This window comes from Meles meles, chromosome 2 (assembly GCF_922984935.1).
Source record: "Meles meles chromosome 2, mMelMel3.1 paternal haplotype, whole genome shotgun sequence".
In the NCBI taxonomy this organism is placed as follows: domain Eukaryota; kingdom Metazoa; phylum Chordata; class Mammalia; order Carnivora; family Mustelidae; genus Meles; species Meles meles.
The window spans coordinates 69,816,551-69,836,034 of record NC_060067.1 but is presented as its reverse complement, the minus strand read 5'-3'; the positions used below and the strand labels follow the sequence as shown (position 1 = coordinate 69,836,034).

The window sequence follows — 19,484 nt, the reverse complement described above, 5'->3', positions numbered from 1 at the left end:
CTTAAGGGCCCGATGAGGGGCATCCTGTCCGTGCTCAGCGACGCTCCCGGCTCCTGCCTGGCCTGCATCCCTCTGCCGTGGGCCATCCTGGGCCCCTCCCCGGCAGCTCCTTCACACCTGCCCCGACTCTCAATTCTGATAGAACTATGGTGTGGGTGTGCAGGGCTGTGTGTCACAGAGAATTCTTCATGAATTTGATGATGTTTCAGCTTGAAAGGCTGGAAGCGTTCTGTGGAATTGCTGTGGTCGCAAGGGACACCCTCTGGGTCTGCAGCCCAGTGTGTGCACCTGGCCGGGAGCAGGGGACTCGTGGGGTTGCGGGGACCTGCCAAACCTGGTTGTGTCTTGTCTTGTGTTTTTGGCTGCAGTTTTCCTTAATGGTGACCTTCCCTGAGGTGCCTCTGGGCATCTTCTTGTTCTGTATGTGTGTGATCGCCATCGGGGCCGTGCAGGTAGGACCGCCCCAGCCTGCCTTCCCCCACACACGCTTGTCATCCACATGTGTGGATATGGCATGTTGGCCATAGCAAGGGTCGTGCTTGTGGGGCATGCTGTAGGGTGACTGCCCGGGCCCTCTGCCATGCTGCGACAGAAGATCCTGAAATTGCCAGAGCCTGGGCTTCCTGTGCTGGCTGCAGAAGGTCAGAGCCCTGCGGTGCCTGGCAGGGCGAGACTCTCTGGGACCCCATGTGGCCCTGGGAGCAGAGCAGAGGCTTCTGTCCCCTGTGCATCCCCTAGGTCATTGCATGCTGAGCCTCACACCCACGCGGCTTCTGTCCGTGGATGTGGGTGGCTGGGGATTACTGGCCAGAGGCCTCTGCCTATGCCCTGCAGCCTCCCTCTCCCACAGGCGCTGATCGTTGTGTATGCGTTCCACTTCCCCCACCTCCTGAACCCCCAGATAGAGAGCTCCGCCCACAGGGCCCTCTACCGGCGGCATATCCTGGGCATCGTCCTCAGGGGCCCAGCGCTGTGCTTCGTGGCTGCCGGCTTCTCCTTGTTCTTCTACCCCTTGGTGAGTGGGGGGAGCAGGGGGTGGGGTGACTGTCTTATGGAGCAGATGCCCCCAGGAGGGTGGGCTGGGGGTGTACAGCTGTGCAGAGGTCTCGGGGATCACCAGCACATGGCCTCGCACCCAGGTGCCAGGGAGCACAGCTGGAGAGCAACCCTCCCCCTATCCCCACCGGGACCTGCCATGCAGGCGAACAGGCGCCACAGAGCCAGGCCTGCATGAAGACACGCCGTCCAGTGGGGCAGCCAGTGGGCCGTGACCACCCACGTTTTCCCGAAGTGGGCGAATCCTTAGGACGAGAAGAGAGAGAGAGAGACGAATGCCCAGAGTCTGGGCTGTGCTTGTTCTCTGGGCGAGTAAGGGGTCCACGTGAAGCCACTGGGCAGCCAGCACTAGAGGGCTTCTGGGTGGAGGGGTCCCAGCAGCCTTGCTGTGACAGCAGGCAAGAGGCGCAGTAGGGAACATTTGCGGAAAGGTCCTAAAGACCCACATGGAGGGTGTGGGCCGCCCAGAGAGAGCGCAGGAAGGAGGGGAGGAAGCCCCCCCTGCCCGGGGAATGGCCGGCTTTCAGGAACACCGAGCTGAGGTCGGAGGTCAGGAGGCCTCCTGCGGATTGCCCTGACTCAGTCTTGTGCTGCCCCTGTGCGGGGATGCCAGAACTTGGAGCTGTGTCAGCCAGGCGTAGAAGTCAAGGTCGGCTAGTGCCCTTTTAGACCTTAGCTAATCGAATGGGTATGTTCTAGAACACTCTCACCATCTGGGAATGCAGAGAAGTACAAACCAGCAGCCGTCCCAGTGGGTTTCGGAGGCTGTAGGCATGGCTCCTGCCTGGATCCGAGCCCTCACCAAGTACAGGGAAGCGTTGGGCCCAGAGCATCATACCTGGGAACAAATGGTCGATGATGTTTTAAATGTCTAGTAAACATTCCAGGAGATTCCAAGTTTGAAACAGATAGGCTGGCAAGGCCATTTCCTCGAGGATGGAGCTGCATGCTGGGGGCTGAGCAGCTGAGGTGTCAGAGGTCAGGCTCGGGCAGGCGGAGCGGGGTAAGGCGTAGGTTGGCATGCCAGGTGGAAGGCAGGCTCGGGCTGCTGCTTGGTTTCTTCTGTCCTGAGCACTTTGGAGGTGCAGGGGTGCTCGGGGTCATGCAGGGCATCCTTGGCTGTGGCCTCTAGCATAGTAGCTACCAGTGCACAGGGCAGGGCCAGAAGGGGGCTGGGAGTAAGGGGCATATGGTCTGAGGCCACATACACGTCCTGGCTCCAGGTGGGATGGCCTCTCCAGGCTGTGCACTCAGGGTGGCCCACAGCAGGCATCGGTTAGACAAGGTCAGGGCTTGAGGAACGCCAAGGGTCATTGCTTGGAGGATGGGAGGGACAGCTGGGGTCTGCGGTGGGTGGCCTGAGCGAGCTGAACAGAGGGCCAGGGTAGGCTGGGTGCGTGGGCAGTTGTCCGGTGAGTCCTGGGGGATAGCAGGTGCCACGGCACTGGGGCTGTGGGGAACTGGACAGTGACCACACCCTGGTGGGATCACAGCAGTGGGGGAGGGGACACCTGAGCCACCAGACTGGGGGAGGGGAGGGCTGAGAGGGCCCAAGTGGTCAGTAGGTCCAGGGGCCTCAAGAGGATGGGGTCACTTGGGCCCTCAGTGACAGAGCAGTCAGCGCTCTGTCCAGCCCCACTCACCTGTCCATCAGCCTTCCTCCCTCCTTCCCCGCAATGTGGCTCTGACGCCTTGCACCCGCCCCCTCACCTCCTCGCCTGGAGCCCACCACCGTCTAGGAGACAGCATGTCCAAGCTTCCTGACCCCCGGGCGGGTCCCTTGGAGCCTCCTTGGCAACCCCGTGGCCTCCATCCTCATAGACATTCCCTCAGCCAGATGCCTTGCTGGGTCCACCTCCGAGGTCCAGCCCCTTCTCACCAGCCTGGTCTAGGTCATCCTGTCCTCCCTGTGGACTGCCTTCCTCTGATGGGGACGCCCACAGGGCCCAGGGCCTTGCCTGCCAGCATCTGTGTAGTGCCTCTTGTGTCCTGTTCCCCCACCCCCACCAGACTCCCGTTCCTCCCCCGATCCTGCAGTGGATGGCACCTCCCTCCTGCCTCCCAGCCGCCCTCAGGGTGTCTGTTGAATTCCGCGTGGGATGTGGTCTCTTGGAGTGTGGAAACCGGGTTAGAGACAGAGGTAGGGTACATCCGAAGTGTCCCACAATCTCCCTGATGGCAGCATGTGCATCGTCGTCTCCCCATGTCAGGTGACCTTGAAGAACCGGGTGTGCAGGACAGAGGGGGTGGGAGCCCCTCATTGAGGGCAGGCATGGGATGGGGCAGGGGCGGCAGGAGAAAGCCTTCCCGCAGGGCTGCCGGCTGGGTGGTATGGGGCCTGAAGGGCTCCCGCTGCCAGGGCCCAGGACTGGATTTGCTGGGCCACCTCTGGACCCAGCCCTGCACGCTTCCTGGAGTAACATGGTGGACAAACAACATAAACTTCATACTCCCACGTCCACTGCCACCTGCCCAGTCCAGGGGCCCCAGCCCGCAACCACCACTCCACCTACTTCTGGACTGCTCCCATGGTCACAACAGAAACCCTGTACCCCTGAGCAGTCTCCACTCCCCACCATGCCCTGCTCCCCTAGAACCCCCATCTACTTCCTGTCTCTAGAGCTTTGCCAATTCTGGGTAATTCACGTAAATGGAATCATAAAACATGAGGTTTTTACGTCTGACTCTTCTCAGAAGAATGTTTTCCAGTTTCTTCCTGTGGTAGCAGGTGTCAGACACCCACCCTCTCACTGGAAGGTCACAGGAAGGACCCAGCTTGCTTACCCGTTGATCTGTCCATGGACTCGGGTGCCTCTCTGTCTCCACCATGGTGCACAGGGCTCCCTCGGCCCACGTCCTCGCCATGGCTTGTCGGTTTCTGCTCCTCCGAGAGCAGCCGTCCTGTGGGCTGTGACGCGGGGTCACCCGTGGTTCTGACCGGCATTTCCCTGATCCCTGGTGACGCTCAGCGTCCTGCTCTGTGCAGCTTGGCCACTGCACAGGTCCTCCGGAGAGCTGTCCGCTCAGCTCCTTTGCCCACCTGGGGTTGGGGGTTCGTGCCTTTGCTCTGGAGCTGGAGCTCTCCACCTGCCCCGGGTGCCAGACCCTCATCAGCGGTGCAGTCTGCTGGTACTTTCCCACATTCTGGGAGCTGCCTTTTACTTCTTCTGGAAATACTCTGATGCACAAAAGGTTTCCAGCTTGATGAGATAGAATTCATCTGTGTTTTCTTCTGTTGCTCGTGCTGCCATCCCTTTGGGGCGGATGGTGTTTGCCATGTGGTGTGTCTCACGCAGTCGTACCTGCTGATGGCGACAGTCATCTTCCTCCCCTACGTCAGCAAGGTCTCCAGCTGGTGCAAGGACAGGCTTGTGGGTAGGTGCTCCACACTGCTCCTCAAGGCCTATGAGCGTGGGAAGGGCCCAGGCAACCATAACGGCCAGGTGTCCCTGCAGAGTCTCCTCCCCTGGCCAGCTCCTCCTTCCTCGCACACCCACAGGCCCCCAGGAGCCCCCAGCTCACAGCATGGAGTTCTTCACTTTTGACCTGCACGAACCTCTCAGCAAGGAGCGGGTGGAGGCCTTCAGTGACGGGGTCTACGCCATCGTCGCCACACTCCTCATTCTGGACATCTGGTAAGGACCCAGTCCTGAGGGAGGGGGTCCATGGCCTGCCTGTCATCATCCAACCCCACAGAGGCAGGCGCCGAGGAGGAGTCCGACCCTGGACCAAGCTCCGGAGAGCCTGAGCTCTGCTCTGGGGGGCAGGGGGCACACAGGACTCCTCCTGTCGCTTCCCCAGGCTGGGTTGATGGGTGTGGTTGGGCCTCCCCAACCTGTGCTTTCCCTCCCCTTTAGGCCTCGCCCCCAGACCAATCCTCCCCTCTTTCCCCCATTTCCCACCCAACTCTTCCCCCAACTCCTCATCCCCCCTGCCAGCTCCCCCATCCCCATCTCCCCTAGCCCCCTTCCCCAGGGCTCCCCCTTCCAGGGCTTCCCACCTCCCCTCTCCTGCATCTTCCCTCCTGCTCCGTTTTGCCTTCACTGGATGCTCTTTTGCCCCGTCTAATCTACCATTTCCCTCTGTCAAAGTTCTCATTTTAGTTAATGCATTTTTAAGTGTTTCATCTGCCTTTTTTTTTTTCTTATTTTCCATTCCTTTTTAGAGCCTCTTGTTCATTTGGTCCTATTTCAAAACATTTTGTTGGACAGGTTACACCATCTTGATTTTACATTTTATATCTGATGGCCTAAAGTATTAGTTCTCCTAATTCTCTTGATAGCTTGTTCCTACTGTAATTTGTGAATTTTTAAAATTGGGGACCAAGTTCTCATTGGTGTCGACCTCTGAGCCTCGACCCAAGGTTGCAGATTGGTGTGGCTTTGCTTCCACCGGTGGGGCCCAGCCAGCCCCAGTTCCCTGGTGAGCAGCTGCAAGGAGCAGAGGAGGACAGGCGCCCCCCCCCGAGCCACAGCCCCCACCTTCAGACTCCTGCAGCTCCACCCCCGAGACACATGTGCAGCCCCCCATTGTGAGTGTAGAGGCATCTCCCGGTGCTTCCCCCCAGCCTGGGAATAGGACAAGCTCTTGGGGCCGCCCACAAGGAAGAGAATCTGAGATGTGCCTTAGAGTTGCTCCTTCCAGCAGCGCTCAGCCCAGTGATCTGAGAACCACAGAGGCTGCCCCCTCCCCCAGATCAGGGGGACCACCACCCAAGCGGCTGGGCAGGTGCCAGAGTGTGGACAGGGCTCCGAGGGAGCCCCATGGAGGCCAGGGGGCTGTGGGCTCGGGCTGGGAGCCGCAGCCCCGACCTGACCGCCCACAGCGGGGCCAGGACCAATGCTGTGTGTTGGCCGCCCTCAGTGAGGACAACGTGCCGGACCCCAGGGACGTGAAGGAGAAGTTCCACGGGAGCCTGGTGGCAGCACTGAGCATGTACGGGCCGCACTTCCTGGCCTACTTCGGCTCCTTCGCCACGGTGGGCCTGCTCTGGTTTGCCCACCACTCGCTCTTCCTGCACATCCGCAAGGCCACGCAGTCCATGGGGCTGCTCAACACGCTGTCACTGGCCTTCGTGGGTGGCCTCCCGCTGGCCTACCAGCAGACCTCGGCCTTCGCGCGACAGCCGCACGACGAGCTGGAGAGCGTGCGCGTCAGCTGCGCCATCATCTTCCTCGCCAGCATCTTCCAGTTTGCCATCTGGACCACGGCCCTTCTGCACGAGGGGGAGACACTGCAGCCCTCGGCCCGCTTCGGGGGCCGGGAGCACGCGTTCATGTTTGCCAAGCTTGCGCTGTACCCCTGTGCCAGCCTGCTGGCCTTCGCGTCCACCTGCTTCCTCAGCCGGTTCAGCACGGCCATCTTCCACCTCATGCAGATTGCCGTGCCCTTCGCCTTCCTGCTGCTGCGCCTCCTCGTCCGCCTGGGCCTGGCCCTCCTGTGCGCCATGCGGGGCCTTGCCCAGCCAGCAACCCAGGCAGAGGAGAATGCATGCGCCCCGCTCCTCCCTGCTGCCTGCTAGTTCCTGGGGCCTGGCCGCCCCCACTGCACTCAGCCTGCTTTTGGTTTGTATCTCCAACCTTCTTCTCTAGAGCCTTTGGGAGGTTTCTGCTTCTGCAGACAGCGCGACAGGAGCTTGTGTCGCTATCTCTGTCCTAGGCCCACATTCTCGCTCTTTGTGAAGCTAAACCACCGGGGTGCTCACGCTCTTGCTGGGAGCCCATGGTGCCAGCCCTGAGTGGAGCCTGGGTCCCCAGGCACAAAGGACACGGCAGCAGCACAGCAATGGCCACACTGTATTGTCCTGGATATAAATTATGCTTACATTCAGGTAGTGACAAGATACACAAGGGCCTGGGTGCAAGCCCACACCACCCCTCTGGGTGCACAGACGCACTTAAATACAAAGGACAGACAACTACAGACCAGAATGAGAGCCAAGGCCTGCAAAGCGGACACAAGTGATGCCACTGGGGAGGTCAAGGCAGACACACGTGTGTGTGCTGGAGGCACGTGATAGGGATGTCCCACCACAAATGGCCACTACAGTGCATTTGTGCAGATTTGGCAGAAGCTCAGGAGACATGGGGCTGGCGAGGCAGAGCTCGGTCACATGGCGCTGGCAGCAAACAGCCAGGATGAGTGGAGAAACAGGATTCCTGGGCCTTTCTTTGGGGCCCCTGGAGCCCCCCCAGACTGATCCTGGGGCCTGTCTGAACCCAGGGTGGGGGTGGCCCAGGCACCTGGTCAGCTGGATGGGCACTGGGAAGGGCATGCTGATCAATGACAAACAGGTGATTAAAGCTGGCTCCTCCCCAACGTCACACTTTGTAAACTTTCTCTGGGCCTCGCCGGTTTGCTTTTGGTCCCTTCTGCATACTCCGCCCCAGCCCCAGCCCATGAGGGCCCAGCTTCCCTCCTGCTGCATCTCCAGGATGTCAGCCAACAAGCCCACCTGGCCTCAGGGCCCTCCGCTCCCCACGTGCAGCCCAAGCATCTCCTCCACAGTGGCAGGGCCGGGAGAGAAGGCACCTTCCCCCAGACAAGTGGCAGGTATCCCCACCCAGCCCTCAGTGGGAAGGTAGGCCGCAGGCCCTGGTGGTTGGGACATTCAGGGTCTGTACTGGGCCCACTCTGTTAAGAGCATCTGGGGGGATGGCCCAAGATTCAGTGCTGCCCAGCTCGGTGGGCTCACAGATGGTGGGGGGACGCAAAATGAGAAATGCCTTTAACCCAGGATGGTGGCCTGGACCCCTGGGGGCGGGACGACTGGCCAGCCAAAGCCCCGCACCCAGCCTATCACTGGATTGGAGGCCGGGGACAAACAGCTGCTACCCCACGCAGCTTCCACGTGCACAGGGGTGAGGAGGAGATGCCCCCAGTCAAAGCCGTAGACAAGTCCATCCACCACTGGCTGGCGCCCGCTGCTGCTGGACAAACAAGCTGCTGCAGGGTCCTTCTACTTGGAGTCCCCTTCAGGGATGGGCACCCCATCTGCTCGGGAATCCTTGGGGGTTCCCGCCTTCCTGGGCTTCTGCTTGGTTTTCCTGAGCATGTGGACCTGTCCCACAACAGGCCAGGTCAAAGGGCTGGAAGATACTGCAGGCATGGTCTCAGCCCACTTTACAGAAAGGGGTTGGGTTTCAGCCTGTGGGCCCCTCCCCTCCCTATACCCAGGGGACCACTGGGGAATAATGGTGCACGGCCCAGCCAGCCCTCAGGGCCCGCCCAGCTCACTGCACATGGTACCTTGGGGCCTGCAGCTGAGATGATCATATGCCCAGGAGCCTGGACCCAGGGCTCACCATCCACCTGCACGGGTGTGGCCTTGAGAAGGGTGACGCGGAAGTAGGAGCCCTGGGCGATGCGGATGCCGGAGCGCAGCCCACCCTGGACCTGGCCCTGGTAGTGGAGAGAAGGCTGGTGGGGCTCAGCAGGCCACGGTCCCATGCCAGGGCCCACCCCGGCTGTCCACACTCACCATATGCATTACGCCCGTCACCCCTACCACCTCCAGCAGCCCATCATCCATGCGTGGCTTCTCGAACCTTGAATCACTGTCGGAGCCCCACAGATCGGCCCCTGAGCCCCAGCTGCACCGAGGGAGGGGCACATAGGTGAGTGGGCAGGCTGGATGAGGGCCTCAAGCCCCACCAGAGGAGCCCTTAGAGCCCCTTGGAGCCCAAGGGCTTGGAGCCCCACCCACTGGCACCTGGGGATGTTGATGAAGATGAGACCCTCGATACTTGGCAACTCCACTTCCTGCTGCTCCACCTGCAGCCGGATCTCCTTGTGTAAGCCGCGGGAGTGGCTGATCTTCTGCAGCCCAACACGCACGTACACGCCTTTATTGTGGAACCTGTGGAGGAGGTGTACGCCTACAGTCAAGATGGAGTCCTCGCCCTACCTATGACGCCCCCCTCCACAGCCCCAGGTTCCAGCCCCATCCACCAAGTCCTGCTGGTAAATCCCAGGAAGTACGCTGTCACCAGGGGGCAGCCCTGTGATCTAGAGCAGTCCCAAGCCCCCATCCTTGATGTTCTGGCACCTGCTCGTGAACTTGCCAGGCTCCTCCTCCCGTGCCTGGTGGAAGTCCAGGCTCAGCTCTGCATCAATGCCTATCCCACAGTAGTTACTCATCTGCACAATCTGGAGATAAGACACATTCTCCCATGACCCTAGTCAGTTTTCACCACGTGCTCCCCACCCCCCCTAAGCTGGGTCCAGCCTCCTCGTCTCCAACCCAACCCTCCGCTATTGTCACAGCGGCTTCCGTCCTGTGACTGACATGCACTCAGGGGGAGGGAACCATCTGAGCCAGCCAGCCCGGGATGTCCCCAGCAAGCTGCTGCTGACCATGCCTGAGCTTCCCCATAAATGGGGTGGCCCTGGTGCCTACACCAGGTGGTGGCTGGCATCCATATGAAACCCTGGACAGAAGCAGAGTGTTGCCTGTGGGGGGCCCGACAGGTGCCACCCTGGTACCTTGGGGGGCTCAATGTCTGCCACGCTGTCCTCTGCAGCACCAGCCTCGTGAGCGTCCAGCAGAATGGTCCAGCGGTCCATGAGCACGGCGTCAGCCTCATCCACCGACACCAGCACGGAGAATGGGTCCTCCCCACTATAGCCCGCCCCCCAGCGGAGGACCCGGCCGAGGTCATTCCCTGGGATGGGGGCAAGAGAAGATGGACTCTCCACACCCACCCCCCTCCCACCCTCCCAGGCCTGTCCTCAGATCTGCTGGCCGACCCCACCTGTGCCCAGCGGCAGGATGGCCACAGAAGGCTCCGGGCACGCCAGACGGTGCCGCATCTCCTCCAGGGCGGCGAGCACCCAGCCCACAGTGCCATCCCCACCACACACCAGCACCCGGAAGCAGGGCACCTGAGAGAACACGTGGAACCTGGCAAGAGGCAAAAAGGAAGCACTCAGTGTGCGCAGGTCAACAGGAGCACCAGAACCAACGCAGAACAGCCTGGATGGTTCCGTTCCCTCAGGCCTCTCCACAGCCGTGTGCAAGCACCCCTCTAAAGGCTCGTGAGGCTGTGAGCAGCATGGCGGGGACCTCCACACTCACCCAGGAAGAGGCCCCCCGTTGGTCAGTTCAAAGACCTGGTGAGGGTTCAGCAGCTTCCGGAAACTACAGAGCAGGTCACGGCCCTTGAGGCCTCCACTCTTGGGGTTCACAAACACGAGGAGGGGGCAGGAGTCTGGGGGCAGCTTCGTGTGCTGACAGATGGGGGGTGCTGGGTTAGTGCAGGTTCTCAAGGCCACCCCATGGGGGCAGTGACAAGTGCTCCAACCCTGTGCCCACATAGCCTGAGCCTACCTGCGGCTAGCCCCCCACCCAAAGAAGGCACACATGTGCCCCAGGAGGAGATGAGGCTGACCGGCCTGGAGCTCTGAGCATACAGGCCATGCCACCACCCACCGTGACCCTTGTGCCCAGACCGTTCCCACTGCCTGATCCACACAGACAAGGCTGGACACCCACGTGGGAGTCCACATGCCCCTCGTGCAGCTCTCCGGGCCTCTGCCCACCCCCAGCACAGCCAGCAGGAGCAGCCAGGCTCACGGAGGGGCTCCTGCCTCCCATGGGCAGAAGTCCATCTCCCAACAAACAACCCCCAAAACACGGGGCCCAGAGACAGCAGTAGGGGGCTGAGGTCTCAGCAATGGCGAGGGTGGCGGGGGGCACCAGCATCCATTGGTGGGAGATGCTGGGTAACAGGCACAACTCAGCAACACCTCAAAGCCAACGACACACTCAGGGTGATGTGTGACCCGTGGGGCAGAGCTGCCTGCAGTCCTCCCACACCCGCTCACCCCGCAGCAGGGAGCTGCCAGGATAGTGCATGTTGGCACCGCCCACCAAGCTCTGCCTGTCAGGAACCCCAACCTGCAGGGGCTGCGTCCTCATCAGGACAGCACGGTGACACCTGGCTCATGTGGGAGGAGGCAGCCAGGCCCAGGAGTCGCCCCCCAAGTCCCCAACAGTGACCTCACCTACTCTTAATTCTGCTGCACCCAGACAGGGCTCCGGGGTCAGGGCCGGAGCAGCCACCAACAGCTCAGGGGAAACCTTGGGGGCCAGCAGGGATGAGGACCAGAGGCTGCTGGCAAAAGCATGGAGCGTAGGGCACGACCTGGTGCTCCAGCCCCTCACCCTGCCCCAACCCACATAGTGTCCACCCCGGGCCTGGGCTTATCCCACTTCATTCTTCCAGATGTGCTCCAAAGTCAGGGAGGCCCATCTTCGGGCCAGAGGTAGCCCAGGCCTCCCAAGCAGGGGTCCCAGTGACCCTCGAAAAGGCAAGGGCCTTCCAGGATGTGTGCATACGCACAGCCCCTAGGAGGCAGCCATGGCAGGATGGGAACTGCAGCTTGCAGTCCTCCGCCCGTCAGCCATGGTACAGGCCCATTGCCCCCAGATCTCAGACTCCTCCCAGGCTGTGAACTGTGTGTTAGACAAACCAGTGTCCCTGATGGCACCCACTCACCAGCACGTCTGGGAGCACCAGGGCAGTGAGCGGCCGGCCGTGCACAGCTGTGTCCCTGACCAGCATGTAGAGCCGCTCAGCCTCCGCGAAGCAGGCCACGTCCAGCACCACGGCGCCTGCAGCATGGGGACTGTGAGCTCAGACTGTGGCCTCCCTCATCCTGCTGCCAGAAGGGACCCTGGGTCTGGCCATCCAATGGCAGCCACATGATGTGGGACCGCCAGCCCGTGGAGCCTTTGAGGGTGATCAAGCTCAGAGACAGGACACAGAGATGGACAAAAGAGGGCAGCGTGGCAGAGCACACCCTCACCCCAGGGCCTGGGAGGAACACCCCCACAAGAATGGAGGATACTGATGACTGCTGGGGACCTCCAGAAGGCATTTGGGGCTCATGGGAAAAGCCTCCTGCTTCTGGGCAGATTTGCAGTATCCCATGAAAAGAAAGATGCAAACCCAAGGGCAGAACAGGTTTTTGAGAAAAGTCCTCTGCAGCTCAATCACATTTTAGCAAAAGCATGATAGCTGGGAGCCAGGGGAAAAACCACAAATGGGTCCTTCCCACAGAGTTCCCCCAGAAAAAGGTCAGGTCCTAAACAAAATGGAACACTGAATACGGAAGTAAGAAAGGCAGGCCTTTCCACCTAACTCCAGAGCCCAATCTGACCACACCCTACAGTAGCGGCTCACCTTGGGAGGAGTAGACGTGGCTCATAGACACCAGGCCAGCTGCGAAGATAGGCTGCAGTCAGGGGAGGTACGCAGTCCCCAGGCCCTGCCCAGCCTCGGAGGCCAACCCTGCTGCCCCTGTTTGCAGGTGGTTCCCGCAACCCAGAAGGGGCAGTTCCCCCAGCATGTCCCTCCCCAGCTCAGAACAAAAGGCAGAGGCTGGACCTCTGGGGTCTCAGAAGCCCCTTGGAGGAGGTGAGCACTGTGGGCCCTGGAGGTGAGAAAAGAGACCCAACGAGTGAGAACCAGCCTGGCAAAGGCTCAGATACCGTGTGGCGGGGGAGGAGGAGAGGAGAACCAGCCCCCACGGTCTGCTCTCAGAACCTGTCCCCTCCTCCCCCTGCTCCCTGGTCAGCCCAGGCAGTCACACCTTTGGTGGCCACAGCCTCATCCAGCAGGCTGCCATACTCCTGGGCAGACAGCCCGAAAGGCAGGCCAGCAACATACAGGGAGACACGGGGGGCCACAGCTCTGCTCTCAGCCACATAGAACCGCGTCTGGGTCATCTGTCGCAGGGACGTCTGTGGGGAGGTAGGACCCGGAGCAGAGCACTCAGGGAGGGCACCACGATTCCCGGCCCCTCCACCCTCCGTCCAGAAAGACTTCCCGGGCTGAACCACACCGAGACGAGACAGAAAAGGAAACACAGGCTTCCTCCCTCAGGACAAGCCCCTCAACTCTCCTCAGGGAGCCCCAGGGAGTGGGGTATGGGGCTCAAAACGCCACCTTCGAGAGAACAGTGACATGAGCAAGCAGACAGACTCGCCAGGCCCAGGAGGGCTGGCACTGGCACATAGGGTCCTGGGGACAGGCTCCCTCCCTGGGAGGTAACGGCCATGGCCAAAGGCTGGTGACTCTGTGGGGACCAGCATTCACACCAAATGACCTGCCGGATGTCACGAAGTCGGGCGAGCAAGGGCTCCTCATCCTCCAGCACCGTCCGCTGGACTGCAAGAACGACAGGCAAGGCCCGTGGGCACCATGTGCCACTCCCACATCTGCAAGAAGCTGCCCCAAAGACCTCAGGGCATTCAGATCGGGGACCCTCGACCACAGGCTACTGCTCACCTTGCCTGCTGCCCATGAGCACCTCCTCCAGCTGGAAGCTCTCCGGACCCTCAGCCTGTGGGGGGCGGAGGTCACAGCGTCAGGCCTGGAGCCCCAGCTCCCCCAGGTCTTCCACCAGGCCAGCCAAAACCACAGTGGCATACACACCTGACAGCCAAGCAGCAGGAGAGCCTCCAGCACCACAGTCCGGGCTGTGCTCCGTGGGGTCACACGGATGGACACGTAAGCCACACCCACCCTGCAGGGAACAATCTCAGGAGCTCGGGTCACAAGCCCCCACCCCCACCCCCAGCTCCCGCCGGCAGACCCTGGGCCCTGGGCCTGGGTCTCACTTGAGCCAGGCAGGGTAGATCTTCAGGTCTTCCTGGGTGTGGGGCAGAGCACGGAGGATCCAGGCCTCGGGGGCGGCCTCTTGGGATCCCGGGCCTCTGCTGCCCTCCTCCTCTGTACTCCCTCCGGCCCGGGTCCTGCCCCGGGCCCCCGTGTCCATGGTGTGGACAGATAGGGGGAGGGCCTGCAGCTCAAAGTCGCAAGGGTCCTCCGTGACATAGTAAGCCCGAAGCGCTGCCTCCTGCAGGGGGAGGGGGGGGCGGATGTAGATACCAGCCAGGGCCACTCCAGATGCCACAAAGCTCCCCAGGAAGGCACCCTGCAGGGGCTCCCTCTTACCAGCACCTCCTGACTCCTGGCCTGGCGGGGGACAGCGATAACACGAAAGTGGTTTCTCTGCAGAGCATCGTTGCCATCAAAGATCTTCAGGGTCTGTTTGCCTGGGCCGGAGAGAAGTAAATGTGGGTCCATGAAGTGGGGTCGGGCTGGGGACAGGACGGGGGGTAGGGTGAGGGATGAGGGGACCAGGCTGTGGGCCACAATGGCTAGGAGGCACTCACTGGACTCCGGGGCCAGCACCTCTCTGCCCAGCCCAGCGGGGGCGCTTCCATCCGCACCATCGTCCCCCTCACCTGCAGGAGGGGCACAGCTGACCTCCTACCCAGGCCGACCCCCAGCCCACATACCCGGCCCCAGCACAGCCCCTCACTCACCCTGCTCTGGGACCGTGCTCTCAGAGATGCGGAAACAGTGCATCTTACTGAAGTTTCGAGACAGCAGGCGCACGCACGCCGGTGGCAGGACCATGGTGCGCAAGCGCCCAAATGTGCACTCCGGGGCAAGCGCCGTGGAGCAGACCGAGTGGGCCTATAGATGGGAGCATGGGCCAGCTGTCAGCCACTCTGCAGGGGCCCACGCTGGGCTGATGGCCCCTGACCAGGCTATGGCGGGGCGCACAGGTGGGTGGCGCTACCCTCAGACCAGAAGGATCCCTGACTCTGTACAATGGGGACCATCCCCAGCCCTGACAGAGTGCGATGCAGATGGGTGAGCATGGAAGGATGCACCACTCCTGCTCTCGGGACCTCCAACCTACTTTCCAAAGGGATATTATATCCACTCTGCCCCACCCCCCAGGGCTATGACACACACACCCCCCCCAGGAACTGCCCATCCCCGTCCTGCCTACCAGGAAGTCCACCATCCCATTCCGCCCCTCAGGACACCCCCACCTCGCAAAGCCCCACCTGCACACCGCACCCCCTCCCCCACAAAGCCCCACCTGCACCCCCCCCAGGCGGCAAAGCACAAAGCCCCACCTGCACGCCGCACCACTCGCAGCGCACACCCGCCAGCACATCCGAGGAGCCGCACGTCCTCCTGCAGACCTCGCAGCGTGCACCAGAGGGCAGGTTCCCCTCCCGCCAGTGGTGGTGGTGCCTGTCCTGTGGAGGGGGCCGTCCTGGCTCAGCCAGCCCCCAGCACCACCACCCCTCCCCCAGGCCCCCAGGCTCAGGCCTCTGGCCCTGTGCACTCACGTGGTCCTGGTGCCCATCCAGGTGGCACTGGCGGCAGTCGCTGCAGGCGAAGGGCACACAGTCGGGGTGAACGTGCAGCTCACACACTGGGGGGCGGGCAGGGTTAAGGGCCTCTCGCCTCTCCCCACAGCCCTGCCCCCTTCTCTTGGGCAGCGCTGCCAAGGCCGGTTCCTTGCACATCCCAGCCACACTTCCTGGACCCCTCCTTGAGCTCACAGCAGGTGCCCCTCCCCTCAGGGGGCAGGAGCCAGCTTCCCATGGCTTCCCATTGCTCCCCGTCTTCTGGCCCCCTGCACCTGCTTCCCCATGAGGGCAGCTTGAGAGTCCACAAACACATCCCCCCTCATGGGCGCCCAGGGCACCACCCCGCCTCCTGCCCGACCGCCTGGCCACAGCAGGGTGTGGGCCCCCTGGGCAGCAGAGACCAGGACCCTGGTGAGGGCGCAGACCGCGGGGCGGCCAGGCGGGCTGGGCAGTACCTTCACAGCGGAGCGCGGGGGCCTCCAGGGCCTTGCGGCACACGGCGCAGAACTTGCGCTTGTAGAAGCCCCGCGGGCCGAAGCAGTGGGCCACAGGGACCTGCAGGGAGCAGAGCTCCCCCTCAGCCTGGGGCCCACCTGACAGCACCCAGCCAGCGCCAGCAGGCCTCGTCCTCTGCAGCCCAGAGAGCCCTGCGGTGCCCCCCAAATCCTCCCCTGCCCCTCTATCCCCCTGGGGGCCCTGCTGGAACTGCCCACTCTCCTCTGAGTCCCCCAGGCTGGGTTGCCCCTCCTGCAGGGAGCCCCCTGCTGGTTCTTCCGGGCCTGATTCAGCTGTGCAGGTCCAGGAAGCCTGGGCGCTGGCTGCTTCCTCCAGGCCTCTTCCCTGCCCCCGTGATACATCCGGGGCAAGCTGGACAAAACACTCATGGGCAGAGGCCCATGAACAGGCAGGAGCAGAAGTGCTGGGTGCCAGAGACCCCAGAGGAGGAGGGATCAGAATCAGCAGGAGGTGAGGCCTGGCTACTGCCCTGGGAGGGGCTCACACACAGGGACCTGGGACATGGTCAGCATCCTGGATGGAGACCCAAGGCAGCACATAGGAGCACTCCTGCACCGTCCACCCAGACAGCCTGACTCAGCCCAGCACCTGCCACGAAAGCTCGATCCCCGAAGCCCTCCCCCCCACCCGCCCCATCCCACCATACGCACTTGGACCAGGCTGGGCACCACACCCGTACAGGGCGTCTTCACGTGCTTCAGGCACTTCTCGTGGGACATGAAGTTGCAGACTATGGAATGAGAGCAGCATGAGTTGGCCCCTGTCTGACCCAAGCATCAGGAGACCCCAGGCTTTGGCATGCAGAAGGGAGGCCATGGCCAGCAGGAACACCAGGGGCCATGGCCAGCTGCCCATATTCTGCGGGGGCAGTGCCCACTCTGCCAGAGCTGAGGGGGAGTCAGCGTGGGGTGAATCCCTGCAGCCCCCGCCCCACTACGACCCAACAGTGAGTGATGGGGAAAGTGACTCCCGCCATCCCCACTATCGTGGGGGCAGAGGGAGGGTGTAGCCACAGCATCCCCCCACAGAAGCACCATGGACACCCTGATCCACTGCGCCACCCTACCTCTCATCCCCAGAGAGCCCAGAGTGGGGATGCTGCTGTGTCCCGGGGTCTTGAGAGTGGCCCCTGCCCTTTGCACAAGGGGGCCCACTACCTATCAGGCAGGTAAGTGGACATCTCCCCCCAGACCAGCAGCACCGAGAACATCCTTCCCCCTCTCCCCCACAACTCTGAAGACCCTCTGACCACCCCTCCCATGTGCTGTGTGCCTATTGAGACCAGAGCCAGTCTGTGATGGTCCAGGACCTCCCAAGGCCGGCAGGGTAGGGGGTGGCCAGCCCAGGGATGGCCGCACCTGCCCCCACCCACAGGGATAGACAGCCCAGAGGTTCTAAAGGCAGTGAGTACTCCGACATAGGCTGTGTTTCTGAGGGCCTCCTGTCCTGCGGTGCAGGCCACTAAGAAGGGAGGCCTGGAGAGTCCAGCCACACTGAGGCTCAGAGAGAGACAAGATGGGGAGGAGGGGTGCAAGAAGTCTAGGGAGGGGTAGGGGACCTGGGCTGAGCCTCTCTGGGGTGGGATGGGTTGGACAAGGCAGCAGGGGGCTGGGAAGTGGGCAGGCGGCAGAAGGACTCACTCTCCAACATAGCGCTTGGTGAAAAGTACGAGTGAGGGGCCTTGAGGCAGCCCCATCCTACCCACTGAAGCCCTACCCACCCAGTCCCTAGGAGAAGGACACAGACAGGTCCTCCACAGGCTAGCAAGGACAGCTCTGAGGCCTTGCTTCCGAAAAAACTACAGTAGGCTGGGGTCAGATGGAGTAAGTGGGGAGGCACAGAGGAAGGGTGAGCGCTCTGGCTAGCTTCCCCTCCAAGGCACCCAGACTAGCTCTGTCCCGGAAGGCAGCAGCTGCAGGCAGGTGGCGCCCAGCTCCTCTGGCCCACGGAGATAGGGCCTGATCACCCCACATCCCACATCCTGGGTACTCCCTGGCAGGGAAGGAGGCTCTTCCTCCCACACCCTTGTCAGGCCCCACTGCCGGCCAAGATTACGAGCCCCTTCTCCAGAGGTGGGGAGCACGTCCACACAGCTGCCCAGGGATGGCCTCCACGTCATCCCCCAAGCCCAGCCCCTTTCCATGAGCTGCTTTGCCCTTTAGACCCAGAGCCCCACCTGCAGCAGGTCATAACACTGAGGAGGACCTGGAATCTAGCCTTAGACTTGTAGCCCTGCCTTCATCACCCCTCACCTGTGTAGGGGTCCTGGGTTCAACCTCAGACCTGGACCCCTGCACTTACCATCTCTCACCTCTCACCTGTGCAGAGGTCCTGCGTCTAGCCTCAGACCTAAAGCTGACTCAGCCTGCACAAGCACTGCTCCCCCTTCAGGTGAGCCAGCTGGCATGGGACAAGATAAGACAGGGCAGTGTTTCTGAGGATCTGGGGTGACTTGCCCCATGCCAGCTGGCCAGACCACCTGGTGCTGCACTAGGGAGTCAGCTCAACCATGCCATTTTCTTGGGCAGAAGGCATCCCACCTGAGAGACCCAGCCTCCTCCATCCAGACCTGGTTAAGCCTTCTCTGTAAACTTGGTGTAAGTGGTCCCTCTGTCCCCAGAGCCAAAAGCCTGTCTCCGCGAGTGGAGCAAAGGCTCCCCACATGCCTGGGCAGCTGTGGTCCTCAGGGCCTATCCACCTGTCCTGGCAGAGGAAGCAGGACTACAAGAGAGCAGACCTGGGAAGCTTGTGCCCTCGCTGTCCAATGAGCCAGCTGAGGGAGGGCCTCCTGGCCCAGGCAGCCAGCTTGGCAGCTAGGTGCCAGCCCTGTTGGGGCATGCCGCACTTGGCCCTTGTGGGTAGCAGTGTGCACGCAGGGCAAGGAAAGGCCCAGCACTAGGGCACAGGATCCTACCAGTGGCCCCAATCAGCCCTGCCTGAGCACAGTGCTGCCTCCTTGCTGCCCCAGCTGCAGGGAGTGAGGAGCCTAGAGGAGTTCCACCTGCTTAGGAGACCCTGAACTCATGCCCCAGTCACTGCACCTACCCCATAACGCCCACAGTACTCTTCCCTCACTGAATCCCAAGCCAAGTGAAGGAGCCCAGGAAGCAGTTTTTTCCTGAGGCCCACAGTCCTGGGGGAAGCCACCTGGTGCCTCCAACCCCCTGGAAGAGCCAGTGCTTATCGCCTCCCTGGAGAGGGTCTGAGGCCAGCACACTCCTGCCCTGGGGGGCAAGCGGCTCTGTCCTGAGGAGCCCACTGCTGGGAGTGCAGAGGTCAGAGGGGAGGAGCCCATTCTGGGCCAGGGGCTGGGGTCTGTGATGGGGTCGCGGGCGCTCACCGTCGCAGAGGAAGCCGGCCAACCCCCAGATGAAGTCGGAGCAGAGGTGGCAGAAGGTGGGCTTAGTGAGCGTCACCTTCCGGAAGCTGTGGCCAGGCGCGGCGGGGCCTGGGGTCCTGGCGCCCGCCCGCTCCGGGCCAGACCCCGACACCGGCCCCGATCCTGGTCCTGGTCCCGGGCGCGCGCGGCCTCTGCCGCCTAGCTCGGGGCTGGAGGCCGGGCTGCCCGGGCGCGGCGAGCTACCGCCGAGCCAGGCATGCGCCCGGGGCTCGGCCGCCGCCGCCATCCCTGCCCGGGCGGCCCGACCCCGGCGGCTGGCGAGAGCCGGGTCCGCGCCGCGGGTGAGAAGAGGTACCGCCTCCCAGCCGACCCTGCGGTCCTCGCCGG

At 62.4% G+C, this 19,484-nt stretch overlaps 2 protein-coding genes across 7 annotated transcripts in view; one reads left to right on the top strand and one right to left on the bottom strand.

Moving 5' to 3' along the window:
• The window catches only part of TMEM175 (transmembrane protein 175), a 25,542-nt gene extending 18,163 nt beyond the window's left edge, over positions 1 to 7,379 (top strand). For 3 of the 5 annotated variants that reach the window (XM_045990317.1, XM_045990308.1, XM_045990347.1), the window contains 5 exons: positions 369 to 452; positions 851 to 1,015; positions 4,353 to 4,431; positions 4,556 to 4,691; positions 5,920 to 7,379. In XM_045990317.1, coding sequence (XP_045846273.1) covers positions 369 to 452; positions 851 to 1,015; positions 4,353 to 4,431; positions 4,556 to 4,691; positions 5,920 to 6,577 — 1,122 coding nt within the window. In that variant the 3' untranslated portion in view covers positions 6,578 to 7,379. The other 2 variants (XM_045990328.1, XM_045990337.1) reach the window with 2 other exon arrangements.
• On the bottom strand, positions 6,835 to 19,484 carry DGKQ (diacylglycerol kinase theta). Of its 2 annotated transcripts, none has more exons than XM_045990282.1 (23): positions 19,098 to 19,484; positions 16,408 to 16,487; positions 15,697 to 15,796; positions 15,218 to 15,303; positions 14,999 to 15,124; positions 14,393 to 14,546; positions 14,240 to 14,311; positions 14,019 to 14,119; positions 13,682 to 13,920; positions 13,497 to 13,587; positions 13,350 to 13,404; positions 13,168 to 13,229; positions 12,652 to 12,802; positions 12,243 to 12,281; positions 11,556 to 11,671; positions 10,133 to 10,284; positions 9,810 to 9,958; positions 9,541 to 9,719; positions 9,104 to 9,204; positions 8,768 to 8,914; positions 8,537 to 8,648; positions 8,305 to 8,475; positions 6,835 to 8,116 (listed from the first exon to the last, which is right to left on the bottom strand). In XM_045990282.1, exons 1-23 carry the CDS (start codon positions 19,381 to 19,383, stop codon positions 8,015 to 8,017), a joined length of 2,871 nt encoding a protein of 956 aa, XP_045846238.1. In that variant the 5' UTR covers positions 19,384 to 19,484; the 3' UTR covers positions 6,835 to 8,014. The 2 variants fall into 2 exon arrangements, with proteins under 2 accessions (XP_045846238.1, XP_045846249.1); XM_045990293.1 differs by having other exon boundaries at positions 8,305 to 8,457.